This window comes from Carassius auratus, chromosome 47 (assembly GCF_003368295.1).
Source record: "Carassius auratus strain Wakin chromosome 47, ASM336829v1, whole genome shotgun sequence".
Lineage (NCBI taxonomy): Eukaryota > Metazoa > Chordata > Actinopteri > Cypriniformes > Cyprinidae > Carassius > Carassius auratus.
Genome location: NC_039289.1, coordinates 15,452,268 through 15,471,217, shown reverse-complemented (window position 1 = coordinate 15,471,217; position 18,950 = coordinate 15,452,268). Strand labels below are relative to the sequence as shown.

General features: G+C 38.4%; 3 protein-coding genes across 3 annotated transcripts; 2 read left to right on the top strand and 1 right to left on the bottom strand.

The window, feature by feature from the left end:
- The first annotated feature begins 806 nt into the window (after window positions 1–806).
- Window positions 807–2,553, top strand: rbbp9 (retinoblastoma binding protein 9). The gene is made up of 5 exons (XM_026236486.1): window positions 807–971; window positions 1,572–1,614; window positions 1,691–1,796; window positions 2,053–2,138; window positions 2,219–2,553. Exons 1-5 carry the CDS (start codon window positions 876–878, stop codon window positions 2,440–2,442), a joined length of 555 nt encoding a protein of 184 aa, XP_026092271.1. The 5' UTR covers window positions 807–875; the 3' UTR covers window positions 2,443–2,553.
- A 1,206-nt stretch (window positions 2,554–3,759) lies between these two features.
- Window positions 3,760–5,943, top strand: LOC113065220 (nuclear cap-binding protein subunit 2). Its single transcript, XM_026236485.1, has 4 exons — window positions 3,760–3,930; window positions 4,646–4,827; window positions 5,394–5,532; window positions 5,676–5,943. The coding sequence occupies exons 1-4, from the start codon at window positions 3,856–3,858 to the stop codon at window positions 5,745–5,747; spliced, it is 468 nt and encodes a 155-aa protein (XP_026092270.1). The 5' UTR covers window positions 3,760–3,855; the 3' UTR covers window positions 5,748–5,943.
- A 377-nt stretch (window positions 5,944–6,320) lies between these two features.
- Window positions 6,321–17,236, bottom strand: LOC113065219 (sentrin-specific protease 5-like). Its single transcript, XM_026236484.1, has 9 exons — window positions 17,071–17,236; window positions 15,440–16,254; window positions 15,254–15,359; window positions 14,244–14,391; window positions 14,113–14,160; window positions 10,723–10,800; window positions 9,426–9,563; window positions 9,218–9,352; window positions 6,321–7,589 (listed from the first exon to the last, which is right to left on the bottom strand). The coding sequence occupies exons 2-9, from the start codon at window positions 16,113–16,115 to the stop codon at window positions 7,455–7,457; spliced, it is 1,464 nt and encodes a 487-aa protein (XP_026092269.1). The 5' UTR covers window positions 16,116–16,254; window positions 17,071–17,236; the 3' UTR covers window positions 6,321–7,454.
- Window positions 17,237–18,950: the final 1,714 nt, after the last annotated feature.

The following is an 18,950-nucleotide window of genomic DNA, read 5'->3' as shown; positions in this document are numbered from 1 at the left end:
TGATGACAGATGACCCTGGGCCTCAGTGCTCTGGTACAGATCTTTGCCACAAAATAAATACATAAGTACATTAATAAATTAATAAAAGGCTCAACATATTTTTTTAAGTTAAAGTTACTGGATCCATTAAACACTAGATTTGCTGTAGGTTGCAATCCAGTATCCAGATCTGTTGCTTTTAGTGTAACATTATTCATACAAAATGTATGTAAATAATTTTGAAGAGATTGGGTTTTAACATAATAAGTACATATTTTCACAAACACGCAATGACCTTGTTATACATTTGCGCCCCTTGCGACGATTGATGCATCCACTCCTTTGATCAATCAGCAAAAAAATAAAATAAAGTTGACAAATAACATAAATATTATTGTTGAGAGAAAGAGGGGTAAAATATCAAATATGACTCCAGTTTTGCCGCTGTAGCCTATATATTTTTTCAGCCACTGTGAACTTTGTGAATTATACATTTAATTGTGATATCCTTTCCAGAATTTAGTTATTATTATTATTATTATTATTATTATTTACTTTCTTATCTCTAAAAATAAACAAATAAATAATTAATAGATGAATTAAACAGTATGTCTCGTAGTTCCCAGTTTATATCTCGCAAGACTGCGGGTTCGGCTGACAGAAAATGTTTGCAGTGCCTGTCAAACCCTATGGTCAAACCTGTTTTTATACAGTCTAAGGGTCAAACCCCTGTCCTGTGGACTGTGAAAGGGTCAAACCCCTGTCCCGTGGAGAGCAGCCCGGAGGACTGTGCTCAGGCGGCGCTGCGCAGCACGAGGAACACTCTGCTCCACGCGCGCGCGCACTGTTCACTTCCGTGCAGGGTTTTGCGTGAGCAGCTGAACTTGGGTTTATAAATGCCTCTGAAGAGAGCAGTGATTGTGCCTGGAAACGGCGCGGGGAACATCGAGCACTGTAACTGGTATGGATGGGCAAAGCAACGAATAAACGAGGTATGATGAGCTGATGTACAGACATCATTCAGCTGTCATAGTGACAGGCAGGATGCATTTCATCTTCCTCGACCCTGTCAAGCCTGACATGTCAAACAGTAGTCAGAAAATCATTTTAATAATCATACGCCCAAACGGAGGAAACCTGTGCTATTTGCTGCATTTGCTGGCATTTATAAGATGAGGATCGGGATAGTTTGTGATGTAAAGCATTGAGATCTTAATCACAGCAAGACATATAATGCACTGCAACACAATGATGATTGAGAGATGAATAAATAATGATGTTAAAACTAGCAAACATAATACATGCTTTTTCTACGAAGTGATGCATAGTTAATCAACAAAATCTTTTGCTTCATTCCAGTGAGTGTTTATGACAAAATAAAAGTTATTCTTACATTTACTTTATAAAAATCTGTTATGTTTCACAGCAAAAACACACAGGAACCATGATCTGGAGGTGGTGTATCAGCAAAATTGTGATCATGTTGATAATTCAGAGGCTTCAGACATTTGCATATTGCATATGATATAGCAGCCTTCATATGGTTACAGTGGTGGAGTATTATGTGATTATTTTTTCAATCATTTTTGCAGATTCCAGATGTATCTTGTACGCTGAAGAACATGCCGGATCCAGGTAGTACAAACTCACATAAGTATATTACATGAGATCTGAATGGTATATGTCTGCTATAACACATGTGAATCGACAGTGACTGCCAGAGAGAGCATCTGGCTGCCGTTCATGGAGAAGCAGCTGAAATGTGATGAAGAAACGCTCATCATCGGACACAGTTCAGGAGCCGCTGCAGCCATGAGGTACTGACCGCACATTTGAGGAGCTTTGGATTGTGTTAATCTATGTATTCATATATGTGCAGTGCTTATTCGGGTTATTTCCCTTTCTGTTGATATGGATGGGATTCATTAAACTTGAATGATCAATCCCTGCCAGAAGTTTTATAAAGAAGTTTGAAAGCACCAAACAACGGTTTCCCAGTCTGACTAAATGCATGTTTTTTGTGATGATGAACATCTCTAAACTGTTTGTTTCAAACTGATGGCTTGCTCTCAGGTACGCAGAAACACACCGAGTTTTCGCGGTTATTCTGGTAGGTGCGTACACATCAGACCTGGGAGATGAGAATGAACGAGAGAGCGGTGAGTGTGAGTAATCACACATAACATCAGTGATCATCAGTGTGACTGGGTGCTGACGTGCCTTCCCTCATTACACTCAGGATATTTCAGCAGGCCATGGGAATGGGAAAAGATGAGAACAAACGTGCAGTACCTAATTCAGTTCGGATCTACAGATGACCCCTTCCTGCCCTGGGAAGAGCAACAGGAAGTGGCTGATGGACTAAAGACAGATCTACATAAATACTCAGACCGAGGACATTTCCAGAACACAGTCTTTCCAGAGCTCATCAATGTAATAAAAAACCTCAAAACCAACAGCTAAAAACAAGAGCTCACCCTTCATGCTGTGCAGGGGCCGAATGAATCCTGTATCTTCAAGAAGGGATGGATTTTCCTTTATTTTCAATAAAAGTATCTCATGTAAATCTTCAAATACTCAAGTTTTCTTTCCAGTAGTATTTAGAAATCCACACAAAGAGAGAGACAAAACAAACCTAGTAATTAAATACAAAATTAAAGATGTACAGGTAATGGCACTTACAGCAGTCAGCAAACAAACACTGATCTCAGTTATAGTTATCACAACTATAATCAAGTCCACATGTGAGGGCTTTCTTGCTCTTCTGTAAAGATAATATACTATATCTATACAGGGAAGGTTCAGATGCAAATCCTGGTTCTAACAGATATAACACCAAATTATGGGTCAACATGAGCAATTCAGATGATTGAAAATTACCCATTCTATTGTATATTTGCCTGAGGATCTGTATATCTAACTCATTCAATTAATAACACTCATTCATTCATTCTTTTAATAGTGCACTGAAAATAAAGCTTACATTTGTACTCAATCCAGTAACAGTGACTTCTTGTAAACAAATATAAAGTCTAACACAGAGAAAGCTATCCTTTATTACATCGCGTCTTACCTGAAACACATTCAAGGAAGTTTAGCAGAATATATATAATAATCATTTTGAGCAGCAGATCAGCATATTATTCTGATTTCTGAAGATCACGTGACACTGAAGACTGGAGGAATGATGCTGAAAATACAGCTTTGAAATCACAGGAATAAATAATATTACAGAAATACATTCACATAGAAAGCAGTTATTTTAAATTATAAAAACAGTTCACAATATTACTACTTTTGCTGTATTCTGGATTAAAAAAAAACTAAACATAAAAACATCTTACGGTTCAAAAACCTTTGGACTAGTGTATATTAAAATGTTTAAAAATTCATTCAAATTAATTGAACACTTACAAAGACTGCAGCAATAATATTTTGTCACACATTATTTTGTTTAGTTCAGAATTGTGGGAGAATCGTGATCTCTATTGGACCAAAAAAATTGTGATTTTCAATTTTTCAATCGTGCAGCTTTTCATTTTTCTGTGCCATGCCATGCAAGATGGTTTAGTCGGTGGCTCTTAGCTTAAGTAGTTGTAAAGTCGGCAAAAGCCCTCTAAACGTTTAAAAACATTTATATTATTAATATGTAATAGTAACTGTGTGTGTGTGTGTGTGTGTGTGTGTGTGTGTGTGTGTGTGTGTGTGTGTGTGTGTGTGTGTATCAGTATCAGTATCAGTATCAGTAGGTGGCGGTAACGCGCTTTTCCACCGTGGTTAGCGGAAGGAAGAAGAAGCACGCGTTTCCGCTCTCAGGACGTTCATGTCGATTTGATTCTGTTTCTGTGAATCTGAATTCATTTTATTAATTTCACCATGTCTATTAAATTAAATGCGCTTTTCAGCGACTCATATGTGGATATAAGCCAGTATAGAGACCAACATTTTAAGGTGAGCATTATTTTTCCTTTTGATAAGGATGCATCAAACATTCGGACACCTTTTATTTCCCCCCATTATATAATAGTTATGTTTCTCCTTTTCTATATCTTTTATTTATTTATTATACAAAATTACAGATATAATTAATTTTTTGCTGTTGAAAAAATGTTTATGGATAATGTTTCTTGAATAACATATGTATTAAAAGAAACTTCTACATTACAGTTTACCTTTTGTGAGGCAGCCCTTGGATAATAAATATTAAGTATTAGTATATTATGCAAATAGAGTAGTTTTAATGCATACAGTTCCTTTAAAAAAAGGTATGTTAGATTCAGGGGTTTTATTTTTAAAAAGAAGATTATTATGTTCACAAAGGCTGCATTAATTAATAATAAAAAATATTAAAAAAAATAAAATCAAAACAATACTGTGAGCTACTGTACTGTTTTCTATTTTAATATGTTTTATACTTGATTTAAAGACGGCTCTATTTTCAGGGTCCTTCAGAAATCATTGTAATTTGCTGATTTGACACTTAAAAAGATGTATTTTTATAGTACACTTTGATGTTTTGAAATGGATGTATTCTATAACATTATCAATTTACTGTGTCCTTTCTGAATAAAAGTAGCCAAAGGAAAGAAAAGCAAAGATTAGTGTATAAGACGGAGAGTGGGATTGAGTGGAGCACACGGGAGATCTGGAGTTGTGTTCTCCGCAGGGCAACCGTTACGAGCAGGAGAAGCTGCTGAAGCAGAGCTGCACGCTGTATGTGGGGAACCTGTCCTTCTACACCACCGAGGAGCAGGTGCACGAGCTCTTCTCCAAGAGCGGAGACGTCAAGAGGATCATCATCGGCCTCGACAAGGTCAAGAAGACGGCCTGCGGCTTCTGTTTCGTCGAGTATCCTTCAGTTTCAGCAAGAGGACCTCAAATGCTCTTATATTGTGTTGTGTGAACCCTCTATCTTTCCTCTGACAGCTCTCTCAAGTCTTTAAGAAAGCTTAGGCTCACTTTTTCTCTTAAAAACTTGTTAATTTACACATAATTTTACACTTTCTCTGGCCTTTCAAATCAAACTTGCCTTTTTTTTCTTCTTTGCTGCTGCTGCAACTTTTAAAGGATAGTTCGCCCAAAAATAAAAACCGTCATGTCATGCCAAACCCGTCAGAAAGACAAATTAAGATACTTTTAATGAATTTCTGTCCTTGCATTGAAATTTATTTCCACAAATTTGAGCTGCTGTTTATCATATTTAATGTGCTTATGGGTAAGTGACTAAATTTTTTAAACCTTTAAGAAATACAACTTTTGCTTGTAATTCCTCATCAGTGGTTTGAGATTAGTATAAAGTCATTTAATTGCATATGATATTAGTCCTTTAATCACGATTTGATCACAATCTCAGTTCACTTTCGCTCGAGACTTGTTTTCAAAGACAGAAACGTTCAGTTCTTTAACGGCTGAAGGTATTACACTCGTGCCGATGCTGAGAACGCCATGAGGTTTATTAACGGCACGCGGCTGGATGACCGGATCATCCGCACGGACTGGGACGCAGGCTTTAAAGAGGGCCGACAGTTCGGCCGGGGCAAGTCAGGCGGTCAGGTAAGTGAGAAAACATCCAGAAGCACAAGAGTATCTCATGCTTCCAGTCTTAAAGATTTCCTCCTTCTCAGTGTTAGCATGGTGTTGTGTTTCATTGTGATGGTGTGCAGCTGCTATCAGCAGAGCCTGTTCTGTGTTTCCAGGTCAGAGATGAGTACAGGCAGGACTATGACCCCGCCAGAGGAGGTTATGGGAAGCTGGTGCAGAAGTCTTGAACATGCCTTTAGCCAGGATCTTTTTAAACGTTTGCTTTTTCCAGGTTAAGAATGAATATGGACAGGATTATGACAGGACTGCGCAGTAACAGATCCAGGTGTGTGTGATGTTCACATTAGCGTTGAGTCCTGAAACTCATCTAGTCTGCAATGTATAGGCTTTCTTTCTTTAAATAAACTGTTTTTATAAACTCCACGGTTTGTCTTTAGATTCATCTACTGCACACACAATCTTAAATGTGAAATTGAGTCTGGTTTGGTGACATTAACTGGAAAATAATCAGCACTGATGTTTAATAAAAACAAAACAAAAAAACATTGTGTAATTACAACTCCTTGGATCAGTTTTAGTCATTACACAATTAAACATCAACCCACTCTAGTGTTTATAAAAAATAAATAAAATATATATATAAAAAAAGGATTCTAAACTATTTAGACATGTCTCAAATTTTGATAACAGGGTTGCAAAAATGTGCTAATTGAAACTGAGCTTCTAAGGTGGAAATCATAATTTCGTGAGGGTTAAGCACCTCCTTTCATAAGCGTTTGCAAACATGACAGACACAGCGCTGCTTATTCAACATGGTTTTATGTATTTTTAAATAATGATGAACTAGTAGTCAGAAACTCGGTCTGAGGTTAAGATCCGTTGGTTCAAGTAACTAAATGACAGTATCAGTCTTGAAGGGGGGTCAGCTGACAGCAGTATAAATTTACTAGCCGCACATTTTTGTGCCAGACTGCATCACACGGTAGAAAAACACTCGCCACACAACACAGAAAAGATGAAAACGACTCGAGCGCATCACAACCACAGGAATCAAACTTAGCTTAGTCTTCAGCTTGTGTATTAACCAATGACAGAACGGCAGGTTTAGATATTTTTCAGTTCAGTCTTCATAAAAAATAAAAGTATAAATAAAAGACAAAACCCTGCAGCTTCCAACGCAACAACAGCACTGTGCTCATTTTAAAAATGACCTGTAACTGACTTAATCTACATGCTACAAAATCTATTTGAACCGCTGAGAAACAAGGGAAAGTGCTCAGAAGTGAGAGCGGCCGTTTGCCAAATAATGCTGCAGCTCTTTCATTACTAACCACAGAACATCTGGGAACACAGAAATGTTAACAAAGCAATCTGCTCCAGGACTTTAAGGGTATCGCCACAAATTACAAGCTGTACAAGTAGAATTCAGTTCTGGCAGTACATTCATTAAAATATAAATGCTTCTTGTTCCTCAACATGGCGTGACATTTATAAGAAGTCCTTCAAGTTTCATGCTGCAAAGCAAAGACTCTGTTCCTTACAAATAGAAACCTGATAGAAACACATAATCTGTGTTATAAGATGCAAAGTTGAACAAAAGAAATGTAAAGTAAAATAAGTAATATATATATCTATATCTACACGTGCATGAGGTTTTGAATCTGTGGATTCCAGGAAACAGAAAAGGGATTTTCTGGTTGGTCTCTGAACAGTCACCTGGTTCTCTGAGAGGTGGTCACAGGCTTCCTTAAATTCAAGGCTGAGGATACTGGAAAAGGCCATTCTGAGCCACTGATGTAATGTGAAGAGGTAACTCCAGCAGGTCTTTATCAGCTGAACTGACAGGAATGAGTGGACAGGCTCTTATACTGGGACCTGTCCAGAACTTTGGGTTTCTCTGTCCGTTCCCTCCTGTAGCGTTCATCATCCAGAGTCTATGAGGCTTTGTCTCGGTCCAGACAGTGGGACAGTCTGCGGTCACACAGCTCTCTGTAGATCCTCTTGCGGACGCGTGGCATGTCCTCTTGAGTGAAGAGCAGCGGCTTCATGAACGCCAGGCACTTGCAGTACTGACAAATCAAAGATGCATTTCAGCTAATAGTTAGGAAAATAGATGGGCAACATAAACACATTATTATGTACAAACCCGATTACAAAAAAGTTGGGACACTGTACTAATTATGAATGAAAACAATGCAATGATGTGGAAGTTTACAATTTCAATATTTGATTCAGAATACAACATAGATGACACATCAAATGTTTAAACTGAGAAAATGTATCGTTTTAAGGGAAAAATTAATTGATTTAAAATTTCATGGCATCAAACCATCTAAAAAAGATGGACAAGGCCATGTTTACCACTGTGTGTCATCCCCTCTTCTTTCTATAACAGTCTGCAAACGTCTGGGGACTGAGGAGACAAGTTGCTCAAGTTTAGGAATAGGAATGTTGTCCCATTCTTGTCTAATACAGGCTTCTAGTTGCTCAACTGTCTTAGGTCTTCTTTGTCACATCTTCCTCTTTATGATGCTCCAAATGTTTTCTATGGGTGAAAGATCTGGACTGCAGGCTGGCCATTTCAGACCCGGATCCTTCTTCTACACAGTCATGATGTTATAATTGATGCAGTATGTGATCTGATATTGTCATGATGGAAAATGCAAGGTCTTCCCTGAAAGAGACGACGTCTGGATGGGAGCATATGTTGTTCTAGAACTTGGATATATATTTCAGCATTGATGGTGTCTTTCCAGATGTGTAAGCTGCTCACACGCACTCATGCAACCCCACACTATCAGAGATGCAGCTTCTGAACTGAGCGCTGATAACAACTTGGGTTGTCCTTGTCCTCTTTAGTCCGGATGACATGGGGTCCCAGTTTTCAAAAAAAAAAAAAAATTTTAAATTTTGATTCTTCGGACCACAGAACAGTTTTCCACTTTGTCACAGTCCATTTTAAATGATCCTTGGCCCAGAGAAAACACCTGTGCTTCTGGATCATGTTTAGATATTGCTTCTTTTTTGATCTATAGAGTTTTAGCCGGAAACGGCGAATGGCACGGTGGACTGTGTTCACGACAATGTTTTCTGGAAGTATTCCTGAGCCCGTGTTGTGATTTCCATTACAATATCATTCCTGTATGTGATGCAGTGCTGTCTAAGAGCTGAAGATCATGGGCATCCAGTATGAGTTTCCGGCCTTGACCCTTACGCACAGAGATCGCTCCAGATTCTCTGAATCTCTGGATGATATTATGCACTGTAGATGATGATAACTTCTCTTCTCTGAGAAACTCCTTTCTGATATTGCTCCACTATTTTTCGTCAACATTTGATATGTTATCTATATTCTATTGTGAATAAAATATAAGTTCATGAGATTCTGAATAATTGTAAATTATTCCATTCCTTTTTTACTCACAATTTTTACAGCGTCCCAACTATTTTGGAATCGGGTTTGTATTATAAGTCATCTTATCATAGTTATACAACTTAAGAGTAACATTAGGATCTTATTAACCCTGAACATCAACATTTTCGCAATCATTTGCTTCGAAAATATATAGGGTACATTTTCATTTCATGATATTAAAAATGAGCACAAAATTGTTCAAGTTTCAAGACCAAAAGCAGTTTACAGAACTGTTTGTTTGATAAAACCACCCAGCTCTACTGTACAGGAACATTTATTTACCTCCAAGACAAAAACCCCACAGTCATTGTCGTTCTTCTGCTGTGGGATGCTCCTGTTGATGACCATCTTCCAGCCCTTCTGAAAGACGTCTTGTTTCTTCTCCTTGGCTTCTGCCAGGATGTATTTCAGGATGTTCTGTGGATGAGAGGCACACATGTCATGTCTCTGGAGAGGATCGGAGTCTGAATCCCCCTTCAGAAGCACTCACATCCACAGCGAACTTGAACAGGATGCCCTGGGAGTCGAAGATGTTGATGCTTTGCTTGGAGACGTCCAGGGTTATGAGCGACCAGTGGATCTCCAGGTGCAGAGGAATCAGGATCAGGGTCTTAGAAAACAGATCAACCTGAGCAAATCAGGACAGAAGACATTAGGCACCTTGCATTATTGACAATTGACATAATTCATCATTTGTAAAGTGCCTCAATTACTTTAAATAACAGCAATGGGACACAAATATTAGACAAAATTAAAGAAGGATTTTGAGAAATGTCAATGGGAAGTATTCTTCAACAGCACACACAAACAAAAGTCACATAGGTTTGGAGTAACATGAGGGTGAGTGAATCATGACAGAAGTTACATTTTTGGGTGGGCATTTGTTGAAAAGAACAAAAAGTTGACTTGGGAAAGACTTACAGGAGACTCATTATCATGCATGAGATGCGAGATGTTTGCATCTGTATGAGATGTTTTTAGGGCCCTGTGATTTCCGGGATGCAGAAAATGAATTTACTGTCTAACATCGAATGTCACAGAGTTTGCTAAATTTGTAGGTCAGTACTCCTAAATCAAAAAGTGATATGGACTAGTGTCCTTCAATATTAAGCTGCAAAAACACTATTTATAAATGATTCCTGCGTGGAATGCAGTGTGAATGAATGGAGACGCACAGTGATGTTAACTACACACTTATATTTTCAGCCTCAATATATGACTGAATGAAGACATAATCTCTAGAACTGAGTCGCTTCATGAGCATTTTACTATATGTTGTGAGAAAACTATCATCATATAAACACAAAGAAACCCAGAGGTCTTTACAGGAACCGTCAAAATAAAAGTTCTGTTTAACTTGAAGAAACTGTAACAAATGTATTTCTTAATGTAATTATAATACTGCTACTTTTAATAAAATTATTATTAAAACATCAAGGAATATTTACCAGACAAAATATTTATTTATTTAAATCAATTAATTTGAGATGCCTTTGATTATTAAAATTTAATGAAACCACAATCTAGAAAATTAATTGAAAACATAAACTGGTAAAAAAAATAAAAATAATCTGAATTAAATATATATATATATATATATATATATATATATATATATATATATAAATTGCTGTTTAATTGTGTAAATTTCATGATTTCAATTAATTCTACATGTTTTTTAAATAATAAAATTTAATTTAACCATGAAAAACTTGGAGAGAACAGACTTTGGGCAAAAATAAAACGGATTTCATGGGGCCCTATGTTCTGCATGTGGTGACATTCACCTTTTTGGTCCATCGTTTCACTCCTTCATAACCTTTTGCTACAAACTGTCTGTAAAAAAAACTGTTGAAGAAATGAACCTAGAAAAAGACAAAGAAAACAATGTCCATTAATTTTCAGTATGAACCTTAACCATCAGAATTTATTAGAAAAATAAGAGGCACAACACTATGATTTCCAAATATATATATATATATATATATATATATATATATATATCTCATTTCTGTAAGTTCAATATATATATATATATATATATATATACAGTATTGTTCAAAATAATAGCAGTACAATGTGACTAACCAGAATAATCAAGGTTTTTAGTATATTTTTTATTGCTACGTGGCAAACAAGTTACCAGTAGGTTCAGTAGATTGTCAGAAAACGAACAAGACCCAGCATTCATGATATGCACGCTCTTAAGGCTGTGCAATTGGGCAATTAGTTGAAAGGGGTGTGTTCAAAAAAATAGCAGTGTCTACCTTTGACTGTACAAACTCAAAACTATTTTGTACAAACATTTTTTTTTCTGGGATTTAGCAATCCTGTGAATCACTAAACTAATATTTAGTTGTATGACCACAGTTTTTTAAAACTGCTTGACATCTGTGTGGCATGGAGTCAACCAACTTGTGGCACCTCTCAGCTGTTATTCCACTCCATGATTCTTTAACAACATTCCACAATTCATTCACATTTCTTGGTTTTGCTTCAGAAACAGCATTTTTGATATCACCCCACAAGTTCTCAATTGGATTAAGGTCTGGAGATTGGGCTGGCCACTCCATAACATTAATTTTGTTGGTTTGGAACCAAGACTTTGCCCGTTTACTAGTGTGTTTTGGGTCATTGTCTTGTTGAAACAACCATTTCAAGGGCATGTCCTCTTCAGCATAGGGCAACATGACCTCTTCAAGTATTTTAACATATGCAAACTGATCCATGATCCCTGGTATGCGATAAATAGGCCCAACACCATAGTAGGAGAAACATGCCCATATCATGATGCTTGCACCTCCATGCTTCACTGTCTTCACTGTGTACTGTGGCTTGAATTCAGAGTTTGGGGGTCGTCTCACAAACTGCCTGTGGCCCTTGGACCCAAAAAGAACAATTTTACTCTCATCAGTCCACAAAATGTTCCTCCATTTCTCTTTAGGCCAGTTGATGTGTTCTTTGGCAAATTGTAACCTCTTCTGCACATGCCTTTTTTTTAACAGAGGGACTTTGCGGGGGATTCTTGAAAATAGATTAGCTTCACACAGACGTCTTCTAACTGTCACAGTACTTACAGGTAACTCCAGACTGTCTTTGATCATCCTGGAGGTGATCATTGGCTGAGCCTTTGCCATTCTGGTTATTCTTCTATCCATTTTGATGGTTGTCTTCCGTTTTCTTCCACGTCTCTCTGGTTTTGCTCTCCATTTTAAGGCATTGGAGATCATTTTAGCTGAACAGCCTATCATTTTTTGCACCTCTTTATAGGTTTTCCCCTCTCTAATCAACTTTTTAATCAAAGTACGCTGTTCTTCTGAACAATGTCTTGAATGACCCATTTTCCTCAGCTTTCAAATGCATGTTCAACAAGTGTTGGCTTCATCCTTAAATAGGGGCCACCTGATTCACACCTGTTTCTTCACAAAATTGATGACCTCAGTGATTGAATGCCACACTGCTATTTTTTTGAACACATCCCTTTCAACTAATTCAACTAATTGCCGAATTGCACAGCCTTAAGAGCGTGCATATCATGAATGCTGGGTCTCATTTGTTTTCTGAGAATCTACTGAACCTACTGGTAACTTGTTTGCCACGTAGCAATAAAAAAATATACGAAAAACCTTGATTATTCTGGTTAGTCACATTGTACTGCTATTATTTTGAACAATACTGTATATATACATAAAACATACAGAAAGCAAATATCATTATCGTCATTATTATTATTGTAGTATTTCTTATTTCACCTTTTTGCCAGTGATGCATAGCCTATAGAAAACGTAGCAGTATTAAAGGGGGGGTGAAATGCTTGTTTTCACTCAATCTCCTGTTAATCTTGAGTACCTATAGAGTAGTACTGCATCCTTCATAACTCCAAAAAGTCTTTAGTTTTATTATATTTATAAGAGAAAGATAGTCTGTACCGATTTTTTTTCCGGAAAAACACGGGCCGCTGGAGGCGTGACGTGTGGGCGGAGCTAAAGAATCACGAGCGCCAGTAGGCTTTTGCGTTGAGAGCATGTGGAAGATGTGACTTTACCATGAGGAAAAAACCATCATCCAAAACAAACCATGGCTAACAGTCAGATTCAGCGTATATTTATGATCCAGAATCAGATCCCGAGGCTGAAACTGAACGAGAGCAGCAGCAGCAACGACTCGCTCTGAGCGGGGCTCGAACCCGGGTCTCTGATGGGAGGGGACGCACGAACAAGGAGGCAGAGACATTTGAAGCAGTTTTACTCACCGCCTGTGGTTCCAACACACGATCGTGACCCTTTTTCGTTGGGATTGCATCATCCTTAAGAAATAAACGATACGCAAATCCGGCGTCAAACTGGGCCTTGTTTGTAAAACAAGCATCTTCGAAATGCAGGGAACAAACAAAAACACTTGCACAACTCTGTTGATGCTCTGTAAAAATAATGCTGTTTCTCTTTTGGTAATCTGTGCAGGGTTGTCTTGCTCCGGCAACCAAAAACACACTTCTTTTGTGACATTTGGCGACGCTCTCGCTCTGATCAGTGAAGTCTGTTGTGCTCTCAGTGCTCTGCTATATACGGGAGCGCGCTCTTCCGGCAGAAGTGCCTCAGGACCCATATAAGGAAATTCTGCTCCATCTAACGTCACACAGAGCCATACACGAAAAAAACTTTCCCAAACTTGTGACAAACCGGAAGGAGTATTTTGGGAACAGAAATACTCCTTCAAACGTACAACTTAATTTTTGAAACTTTGTCCATGTTTAGCATGGGAATCCAACTCTTTAACAGTGTAAAAAACTCAGTATGCATCAAATAGCATTTCACACCCCCCCCCCCCCCTTAAATAACTACAACTATATCTATTCATAAGTGGTCACAACCACTGTTTTCCACATTTTCATGGGTGAAATCTAGTCATTTAATATGTTTCCACACCAACAGGAATTTCTCCTGAAGGTCACTGATATCGACATCGATATCGAAGAGAGAGTGTCTGCTATGTGAGCTGGGCTCGTGTTGCTGCTACACTACAGGTGTTTTAGCCCTCACAATATCAACAGTTGGACTAGACACACCTTATGACTGACCCTTTAGAAATATCACACACTGCAGCGGTCCTGAATCTCAGGTCACACACTGCAGTGGATCTCAGAACAGAGCTCCAGTGGATGCCATTAATGCTTTTACCTTATGATCTGTAGCTTCCATGATCAGTTCTCCATACATGTTAATCACCTGCAACAGCCAACAAACACATCCTGCATGACTTCAATTTACAGGAAATACTGCTCATAAATCAGGATTTCAAAGAGGCTTACCTGATCATTGACCCAGTTTTGGTCATCAAGTGTCGAAAGGTCATCTAAGGTCAAAGTGTGCTTGTTGTAGGTCACTTGGAAGAAACGCATAGGAGCACAGGCCAGACCAGCCCTGTACTTGGCCACTTCTTTTGTTATCAGCTTCATCCTGTAGCAGAATATAAAAAATATCAAGAAAAACAATAGGGCACTATTAGGGCTAATCTCCACAAATTGGACACAAACCTCAAACTGCATTCTGTGAAATGTGAAAACTGTGGTTTATCTAACATATCTACTGTAAGCTAACCCGAGACAGACAGTTTTATACACATCAAATCACCCTTACATTACATTAATGGGAAATGTACACTAGAAATCAAAGTTTGGGGGCTGTATGATATCTTATGCTTTTGAAAGAAGTTTCTGCTCACCAAGGCTGCATTTATTTGCTCAAAGGCACAGTAAAAACGGTAATACTGAGAAATATTATTACAATTTGAAATATATGTTTTCTATGTGAATATATTGTGCGGCTGTATTTTCATAATCATTCCTCCAGTCTTCACTTCAGTGTCAAATGATCCTTCAGAAATCATGAAAATATGATGATTTGCTGCTCGAGAAACATTTATGATTTTTTTCAATGTTGAAAACTGAATATTTTATGAAACTTTTTTTGACACGTTTTTTTCATATTCTTTGATTAAAATACATTTCTAAAGAAATTGTTTTTGTACAGTGTATAAGTATTTACTGTCACTTTTGATCAACTGAATGTGTCCTTGCTGAATTAAAGAATGATTTTTGTCTCCTGACCCCAAACATTTGAGCAATAGAGTAGGTATTATTGACCAAAAACTAACCAAATTTGGGTAACAGAGTCCTGCAAACCTCAATCCAAACACAACTAAAATGTGTTCGACCTCCTGATGTCTCTCTGAAGGTTGTGTTCCTCCTTTCACTGACTAAAAACAACATCAACTGGACTTGATTTTGTACTGTACCGATTCATTAGGGATTAAACTTGCCTGTCATTTAGATCAGACTCAAATGTCTGGTTTAGGTGATAGAGGACGTCAGAATCCCTTAATGGGGTGAAGCTTCCGTATTTCCCATAGAACTGCTCCAGGAATTCTGGGAGATAAAAGCATGTTCAGTAACTAGATCATGACACCAGAAATCAACCGAAGCTGTTGAAATCAGCCCAACACTACCATGAATACACTCGATGATGCCCTCCGTTGTAAATTCGGCGGGAGGCGATGCAGACGCCTCCCTGAAGTCGTTCTTGTTCTGCCCAGCGAGGGGCTTGCAGTAGTGATGGTCCCAGGAAGCCTTGTCCACATCAGTGCTCAAGCTGGACGGCTCAGTGTCCATGGCATCAGTGTGAGGGAAAGCGTCCGGCTCTGCGCCGACCGAGGAAGATTCGGGGGGGCTCTTCATGAAGTCATTCAGTGTGGCAGAACTGCTCTCAACGGGACGGCTCTGCTCTTTGGTGTCACAGTTGGCATGAGCACTGTTCTCCAAGCCGTTCACCAGGATGGTGCTTTCACTCCCACCTTCAGTCTGGGAAAGGGGTGGCTTCCCTTTAGGAGACCGTGCCTCCTCCATCTCAGAAGCTGTGTCCGCTTCACAAATGAGAATCGAGTCCACTGCCGACGAGCTCACCACCTCCTCTGCCGCCACTTGCTCCTCTTGGCTCACCATCTCTTTCTTCTTGCGTCCACGTTTCTTCAGCACTTGCTGGTGTCCTGGCACGTGGGGCTTGCCGTGGGGCCCGCAGCAGTCGCACGTCTTCGGCACACGTTTCCTCCGGGAGCGTCCATTCTCAGGCATCTCACCCGGGCCTGAATCTGCCCTAACGGAGCGGTTTGCTGCCGGGACCCTCATCGAGAACCCTACCCCATCCCTCCCAGGATCCTCTCCACCTGTTTTGTGTTTTCAGCAGGACTTCTCCATCCACACGCAGACGCTGGAGCCTGGAAAACTGAATTATTGGTAGTGTGGATATACTTTTCTAATCTGCACACTGAAAAAAAGAAAATAAAAATCTGATAAAATAGCAAAGAATAAAACAAAGAAAGAGTTTTGCAGAAATAACATAAAAAGTACTGTGTGTGTAACAAGGTCTTGTTTAAAATAGTACACAGAAATGTATGCTATATATATATAGACCCACATATGCTCCATCGTTTCCAAACAATTTCGAGCCCACAAGTACTTTGAAAGTAAACTTTGCTAAACAAATGTGCCTAGCTCTTTTAAACACTGAATATGCAATTTAAAAAATGTCTTGGTTTTCTCTCTACTAATGGAAATCACATGTTACTTTTAAAAAGTCTGAACCATATTCATATAACATTATCAATATAGTATCACCACAGTAAACCATAAAACATGGTTTAGTGATGCTAGCATATGGTAATACTTTGCGTCTTTGATATACACCATGATTTATATCATGAACGATTATTATAATCGTGTGGTGTTTATATGGTACTTCAGTGAATCCCAATGTACGTGTATAACAGTGTTACCGTGATACTGGTGTGATTTTTAGGCAGTGAAATCAGTGGATTGCAGACATCATCCGGCAAACACACTGATTTACTTATTTATTAGAGAAAAATATGACTAATATTCTGATCGAAAACCAGACTGAATGAAAACATGAATGCATACAAGTCTAACACGGTCGGGAAGTTCTTAGCGAAAACTATCTATAATGAGACATTCAGTGAAAATTAGTAATTCAGATCTGAATAGATGATTTATTTAGCAATCAAACAAAACACAAAACCCAGGCTTTCCAACAGTCGCGCGCATCTGTGATTCACAGCCTCACCGTGTGTCGCTCTCTCAGGGACGATGTGTGCGGGACCTTAAAGACAGAGCGAACAAATTTCGAACAATATTCCACTATCAGTGATATCGATAAAAGTCAGCGTTATCCGGCGTTGTTATGGTCGCAGACCGAGCGCGTCGCACGCCGATGACGTCACGCGCCGAAGCGTTTTAGCCCCATCTAGCGGGAACGACATACCGAGTACTTTTTATGCAAGTAATCACAACAATGAAAATACAGGATATTTAAAGGATACCTATTATGTCCTTTATTACAATAATAATATAAGTTTAGTATAGTATGCTTATTTTATAGTAAAATTCTGTTTGTGCTGCCATTAATTTTTTTATTATAACTTTTTATTTACTTTATTTAATTACTGCCCAACTCAGTTATTTTAATATAATGTTCATTCAGAGTTATTATTTTTTTAAATTATCAAATTGATATTTATGCATAGCTTATGAAGTATTTTTTATGATGTTTCAGCCGGATGTTTGTTCAGTGTTTGTTTTTGTTTCTTCAACATTAGGTTACTCTTGGTTTCAGAAGTAACATTCCCATCATGTTTGTAGAATAATAAAATGGAACGGCCACTAAATGCTTTCTGTGGTCTTCACATAACTATAAGAGGAAAATTTTGTTTTTTAAATCCTTAAAAAAATGACATTTTGTATGTTCACATAACGTTCAGATAAAGACGAATGTTTTCATAATTGAATGTCTGGTGTACCCGAGTCTAAATCTACTCTGAGTAGGCCTATATTCAGTCTAAGAGCATTCCTGTCAGGAGCAGATTATCGCAGCCTTGATTATCGACTCCATGATGTTCGCAAATTAAGCTACATAACATATCTAGGCTGTTATTTGTATGTAGGATAATAGGTTGTGTATTTTTCTATAGCTAAATATTTGTCTAAAAATCTGGTCTCTATATGCACTTTGAATATTGAGAGAGTAGCCTACTTTGATTATGGCTGCACTGATTGTTTACACTAAATACAGCTAAGAAAGAACTAAGTCTTGTTATTTCTACTGTTTTGATGTTCTATGTTAAATTTGTGAAAAGGAGTTCAGTTAGGAGATCAGAAGTTCTAGAATCTCATAATTCATGTACAGTTTTTAGGTCTGAAGAGACTCACATGAAACCATACCGGTCGACTTCCTTGCCGCCTGCTAATAACTAATATCATCATGCTATAAAGGGTTGGTCTGCGCTTGGTGCGCCCCTCCCCTATAATTGTTGTGTCTCACGGAGGAGCTCATTTGTGTGAATCTGTGTGAAACACGCATATGAAAAAAGAACGACAGAAAGAACGGCTCCCCTCCAGCCGCAACTCGGCTCCCATCGTTCAGGTTAATGAGCCGTTCAAAAGAATCGGTTCGTTCGCGAACGTCACAACTCTAAAGCCTAACTATTTCCCTGCATTTATCACATGTGAATCCCTCATCTGCAACAGAGATAGATAGACTGTACATGTGGCAAGAGGTGCAAATAACAATAGCTGGAGAAGCCATTACTCACCGTGCTTGATGAAATATTCTTACTGCGGTTGTTTGATGAACTTGTGAAAAACTGGAGCGAGAGAGAGGAGAGGAGAAAAGAAAACAGCGATAGGTTCAAATGAAAACGCTAATGACAAGCTAATGAGTAGGGATGCACCGAAATTTCGGCCACCGAAAATTTTCAGCCGAAAATGGCCTTTTCGGTTTTCGGCCGATAGACTTTTATCACCGAAACAACACGGCCGAAATGTTGTGATGACGCAAACCGAAACTTTAACCTGCACGTGCACCTGCAAAGCTCAGACCAGGAGCTCCACGCGACATTCACTTAACACCAGTGAGAACATTCTCTCTCTTCGTATTCCTTTATTCGC